This window comes from Colobus angolensis, unplaced genomic scaffold (genome assembly GCF_000951035.1).
Source record: "Colobus angolensis palliatus isolate OR3802 unplaced genomic scaffold, Cang.pa_1.0 Scaffold66, whole genome shotgun sequence".
Taxonomy (NCBI): Eukaryota; Metazoa; Chordata; class Mammalia; order Primates; family Cercopithecidae; genus Colobus; species Colobus angolensis.
This window is the reverse complement of record NW_012120265.1, coordinates 3,110,929-3,116,606: the sequence shown is the minus strand read 5'-3', so window position 1 is coordinate 3,116,606 and position 5,678 is coordinate 3,110,929. Positions and strand designations below refer to the sequence as shown.

The following is a 5,678-nucleotide window of genomic DNA, read 5'->3' as shown; positions in this document are numbered from 1 at the left end:
GTCCTAGACAAGACCCCACTTCTGCGGGACTGTCCCATCCCCAGGCTCAGCGCTCAATGTCGCCACGTCTCCAGCCTTGCGTGGCCCTGACTCAGTCCCCTACTCCAGAGCTACCCCACCTCTGGCCCCGCCTCCTAGCCCAGCATTGCCCGTGACTCCGCCCCAGCCTAGCACCACCCACCCATGGCCACCCCCCTAGCCCAGCATTGCTGCTGACTCCGTCCCCAACCCAGTGCCACCCCACCCTGGCCCCGCCCCCTAGTCCAACCTCGCTCCCTTGGCCCTGACCTAAGCTCAGAGCTATCTCACCCCTGGCCCCGCCCCAGCCTAGCATCGCCCGGATTCCACCCCCAAGCCCGGTGTCACCCCCTGCCGACCCTTGTGTCCCCGCAGCTCCGTAGGCGAGGTACAGTGGGAGGCCGAGTTTTTCGCGCTGCAGGACAGCAACAACAAGTTGGCAGGCGCCCTGCGAGAGGCCAACGCCGCCGCAGCCCAGTGGAGGCAGCAGCTGGAGGCTCAGCGGGCAGAGGCCGAGCGGCTGCGACAGCGGGTGAGGGTGCCCCTCCCTCCAAGAGACCCCCACCTGGCCCCGGCAACTGTGGAGGCCGCGCCTCCGCACTTCCCATCTGCCCTGGGTTCATGGACTGGCTGTGTGACCTCAGCAGGTCACTGACCCAGCCTCAGTTTCGTGCTCTGTAAAATGGGTCTGAGACAATGTCAACCTCAGAGGGTGATCAGACCCTGAAGTCCAACCTGTGCAGAGGGGGTGGTGGCACCAACCAAGGGAGTTGGTTGCTTGGTCCTGGGAGTGGCCAGACAGGAGGCAGATTTCCTAGAGGTTGGGGGAGCAAGGGAGAGTGCAGACAGAGGCGTCAGAGGCTGCTATTCCTGTCCCACAGGTGGCTGAGCTGGAGGCCCAGGCAGCTTCAGAGGTGACCCCGGCCAGCGAGAAGGAGGGGCCGGGTCAGGGCCAGTCACTGGAGCAGCTGGAAGCTCTGGTGCAAACCAAGGACCAGGTGAGTGCCAAATGTGCTTCCCGGGCCTCACCTTCCCTTACCTCCTGCGGGAAAACCAGGACCCCTGCAACAGACCCCGGGAACTCTTTTCCTCTAGGAGATCCAGACCCTGAAGAGTCAGACTGGGGGGCCCCGCGAGGCCCCGGAGGCTGCCGAGCGTGAGGAGACTCAGCAGAAGGTGCAGGTGTGTGTGGGCACCAGGAGGTGAGGTGACGGTGGGTGACAGTCACCTCAATAGCAGGATGATATCTACCTAAGACGATAGAGTATTGGGAGGCCCAGGCCTGTGGAAGGCCTGATGCCCATCAGGTGCTGTGTGAACAGTGGCTATTGGTACAGTTTCATATCCATCTATGGGTTCAACAAGCAATGCTTGAGTCCCTGCTGCATTGCCATGCCAGACCCCGTCAATTCCTCCTCTTCTCAGCTTGAGGTCACAGAGCCTGCACTGGAACCAGGTCTGGCTTGGCTTGGCTTTTTTTTTTAATTCTTCCAGATGGAGTCTTGCTCTGTCGCCCAGGCTGGAGTGCAATGGCACGATCTGAGCTCACGGCAACCTCCACCTCCTGGTTCAAGCGATTCTCCTGCCTCAGCCTCCTGAGTAACTGGGATTACAGGCACCTGCCACTGCACCCAGCTAATTTTTTGTATTTTCAGTAGAGACAGGGTTTCACCATGTTGACCAGGCTGGTCTCAAACTCTTGATCTCATGATTTGCTCGCCTCGGCCTCCCAGAGTGCTGTGATTATAGGGGTGAGCCACTGCGCCTGGCCTTGGCTTGGCTTTTGCCAAAGGCTTTATGCGAGAAATGTTCATGGGGCACTTTTTTTTTTTTTTTTTGAGACAAAGAGTCTCACTATGTCACCCAGGCTGGAGTGCAGTGGCATGATCTCAGCTCACTGCAATCTCTGCCTCCTGGGCTCAAGCGATTCTCCTGACTCAGCCTCCAGAGTAACTGGGACTACAGGTGCGCACCACCATGCCCAGCTGATTTTTGTATTTTTAGTAGAGATGGGGCTTTACCGTGTTGGCCAGGCTGGTCTTGAACTCCTGACCTCTGGGGATCCACCTGCCTCTGCCTCCCAAAGTTCTGGGATTACAAGTGTGAGCCACCTAGCTCAGGGGCACTTCTTGTGAGTCCAATAAGTTCAGATGTTAAAGGACCTAACTTCCCTTACGCCTGTATTCCTAGCTACTTGGGAGGCTGGGGTGGGAGAATTGCTTGAGCCCAGGAGTTGGAGGCTGCAGTGAGCTAGGATGGTGCCACTGCACTCCAGCTTGGGCAACAGAGCAAAACCCTATTTCTTAGAAATGAGGGCAGAAACTGGGCCCCTGGGGGGTGGGGGGGTGTGCATTTTATTCCTGGTGTGATGGGCACCCTAGGATGGCTTTGGGCAGAAGAGGGACATGAAGGTGGTCAGACTCTGGGTGCCTCGGGCAGGACTGGTGATTTGTTGGGGCCCCCAACCCTGCCCACCCTTTCCTGGCAGGACCTGGAGACCCGCAATGCGGAGCTGGAACACCAGCTGCGGGCGACGGAGCGCAGCCTGGAGGAGGCACGGGCGGAGCGGGAGCGGGCGCGCGCCGAGGTGGGCCGGGCGGCACAGCTGCTGGACGTCAGGCTGTTTGAGCTGAGTGAGCTGCGTGAGGGCCTGGCCCGCCTGGCTGAGGCTGCGCCCTGAGCCGGGGCTGGTTTTCTATGAACGATTCCGGCCTGGGATGTGGGCCAGGCCGCAGGCGGCATAGTTGGACCCATTTGTCCTAGAAAGGGACTGGGGGTTCCAACTTAACCCTGGGTGGGCCAGGCTGGGCCGGGCTGGGGTGGGCCCCAGCCGGCTCTGGCTGTTGGCAGCTTGGGGGCTGTTTTTGAGCTTCTCATTGTGTAGAATTTCTAGATCCCCAGATTACATTTCTAAGCGTGGCTGTGTGTGTGTGGTATGTGTGTATCTGGGCACCTATGTCGCCGGCCCCTTTCCCTGCCTTTTCGGGTGCTCCTGCATCCATGTGGCAGTTGTAAGCCACTTGCAGATGAAGGGTGAGACTTGGAGTCCAAGGGGGGTGCCCAGGCCACACAACCAGGAACATGGCTCTGGTGTCTCTCTGCCTGTCCCCTTGGACTTAGCCCATGTTGTCTGGCCAAGTTTGGACTTTCATGGCCCCTTCACTCTGGCTACAACCCCCAGATGTGGCCAGGTGGGTGGTCAGGGAAGCACATAGCTGCGCCCATTCGGCACAGGACTGACCTCACTGAAACCTCACAGCCGCCTCTGGAGAGCAGGACAGTTGCTATGCCCATTCTCCGGATGAGGAAACTGGAAGCCCAGAGAAGGGCTTCAGGACCCAAAATCTCATGGTCATTCGAGCAGGTGGTTTGTCTGCAAAACTTAGGGCCTGCCTGGTAGAAACGGACGTGAAGCACCGGCAGCCGCACCCCCCCGCTCCTATCCCCCTGCTCTTCCAAAGTGAGACTAAGTCAAAAGACCTGTTTATTGAGCACCTCCTGTATGCGGCACCCCTAAGGGGTGACCTTGGGTCAGGGTCACAACCTCCGTCATGTTTTCTTCCTCTGCAGCCTGAATCTTGGCCAAGGCTCAGGGAAGGGGCCAGCCAGTGGTTTCGGGGCAGAGGAGCAGAGCCCACACAACACAAGCGCTGACGGGTTCCACTGCAGGGCACTGGGTAGGCCCCCAGGAAGGGCCGCTGCCCCCAAGGAAGTTTCCTCCGACCCTCAGCTCCGTGGAAGAGTCCAGGACTTGGCAGATGGCTGTGTGGGGCTCAGGCAGGGCCCTGGGAGGGGACTGAGCCTGAGTGGGACCCAGGTGGGGCCCTGGGTGGATGCCCCTTGTGGCCAACCCTGCCGGCCTTCTGTCGCTTCAGCGTCTCCTCCACCTTCTCCTTGAAGCGCCGGTTCTTCTGCTTGATCTTGGCCAGCTCGGCCTTGCGCTTGGCCTCCAGGTCAGGGTCCTGGTACAGAGAGGACCGGGGGGTGGCTGAGCTGGCGACATCACCCAGGGAACCTAGCCACCCACCCCTACCTGTGGGCTCGGCCCTCACCTTCCCCTCCAGAATCAGCTGCTTCCGTTTGTTGATCTCCTTTTTTTCGTCAAAGTGGGCCGCCTCCAGTTTCTGGTGGAGGGAAGCGGGGTAAGGAGATGCCGGTCATGGAGGCCCCACCTGGAAGGGAGCCCCACCTGGAAGGGAGCACCACCGGCTCCAGAGAGCACTTTAGTCCCCGCCCGCCTCTGACACTCACGATCTCACACTCTCTTCGCACCACATTGACCTGCGTGAGGATCTGCAGCACCTCGGCCTCTTCCACGGAGAATTCCTCTAGCTTCTTCTCTATGGGGACAGCAAAGCCGGGGGTGGGGGTGGGGAAGAGACGTGCCATGGAGAGGGAGTTCAGCCAAGTAGTGAGTTCCCCATGCTGTGGGGTATGCAAGGCCATCTGGGGTCATATCAGGTAAGGGCCAGGTGGGCAAGATCAGGGATTTCTGAGCTAAGGAAGGTATGGACCGCTGTCTTTCAGTCTCACTGTCACCCAAGCTGGAGTGCAGTGGCACTATCTCGGCTCACTGCAACCTCCACCTCCTGGGTTCAAGCAAGTCTCGTGCCTCAGCCTCCCTTTTATTTTTCAGTGTTAGCAGCATTATGAGTTTGACCATGAATATTGATTTCTTGGAAACAGTGTCCTTTAAAGTCCAGATACTTCTTTCTTTCTCTTTTTTTGAAGACAGGGTCTTACTCTCACCCACGCTGGAGTGCAATGGCTCAATCACAGTTCACTATAGCCTCTGCTCAAGCAATTTTCCAACCTCAGCCTCTTGAGTAGCTGGAACTACGGGCGTGCGCCACCATGCCCGGCCAGTTCCTGTATTTTTTGGAGAGGCAGGGTTTCTCCATGTTGCCCAGGCTGATCTCAAACTCCCGGGCTCAAGTGATTCACCCACCTTGGCCTCCCAAAGTGCCGGGATTACAGGTGTGAGCCACCGTGCCCAGCCTTTAAGTCCAGATGTTTCTTTTTTTTTTTTCTTTGAGACACAGTCTCATTGTCGCCCAGGCTGGAGTGCAATGGCGCAATCTCGGCTCACTGCAACCTCTGCCTCCCAGGTTCAAGCAATTCTCATGCCTCACCCTCCCAAGTAGCTGCGATTACATGCGTGCACCAGCACACCTGGCTAACTTTTGTATTTTTAGTAGAGACAGGGTTTCGTCATGTTGCCCAGGTTGGTCTCCAACTCCTGGGCTCAAGTGATCCGCCCACCTCGGCCTCTCAAAAGTGCTAGGATTACAGGCGTGAGCCACTGTGCCCGGCCAAGTCCAGATGTTTCTAAATTTCAGGATAGTCTATGCAGTGATCAGAGATACCTTAGGAAGTGTCTCTGTCTTGGCTGCATATGAAACCACTCCCAGGGGTTTTTAGCAGGCCCAGGCCCTGTCAGTGGGGCCTCTGACATCTCAGGGGCCTTCCACACACCCCAGTCTGAGAAACCCAAGTCCCCTCCTGACTCATGTGGCTTTCAGCTGCTGGCGGCAACTATGGGAAGTTTGTTTCAATAAATGGGCAAAAGAACTTCTTTAGGGGGTGCCTAGGGAAGGAAGCCCAGCCTAAATCTGCTCATGGGAGCAGGCCGGCCGGTGTCTGACAGGGGCAAATGGGTC

General features: G+C 58.1%; 2 protein-coding genes across 4 annotated transcripts in view; one reads left to right on the top strand and one right to left on the bottom strand.

Moving 5' to 3' along the window:
- Positions 1 to 2,939, top strand: part of HOMER3 (homer scaffolding protein 3) — a 17,316-nt gene extending 14,377 nt beyond the window's left edge. For 2 of the 3 annotated variants that reach the window (XM_011925831.1, XM_011925830.1), the window contains 4 exons: positions 394 to 550; positions 900 to 1,016; positions 1,114 to 1,200; positions 2,507 to 2,937. In XM_011925831.1, the coding sequence (XP_011781221.1) occupies positions 394 to 550; positions 900 to 1,016; positions 1,114 to 1,200; positions 2,507 to 2,698 (553 nt within the window). In that variant the 3' untranslated portion in view covers positions 2,699 to 2,937. Of the gene's footprint in view, positions 1 to 393; positions 551 to 899; positions 1,017 to 1,113; positions 1,201 to 2,506 lie in introns of all 3 variants that reach the window. The other variant, XM_011925832.1, reaches the window with a different exon arrangement.
- A 546-nt stretch (positions 2,940 to 3,485) lies between these two features.
- The window catches only part of DDX49 (DEAD (Asp-Glu-Ala-Asp) box polypeptide 49), a 9,633-nt gene continuing 7,440 nt past the window's right edge, over positions 3,486 to 5,678 (bottom strand). Inside the window, exons 10-12 of the mRNA XM_011925833.1 lie at positions 4,270 to 4,358; positions 4,071 to 4,142; positions 3,486 to 3,980 (exon numbers count right to left, since the gene is read on the bottom strand). Coding sequence (XP_011781223.1) covers positions 3,792 to 3,980; positions 4,071 to 4,142; positions 4,270 to 4,358 — 350 coding nt within the window. The 3' untranslated portion in view covers positions 3,486 to 3,791. The remainder of the gene's footprint in view (positions 3,981 to 4,070; positions 4,143 to 4,269; positions 4,359 to 5,678) is intronic.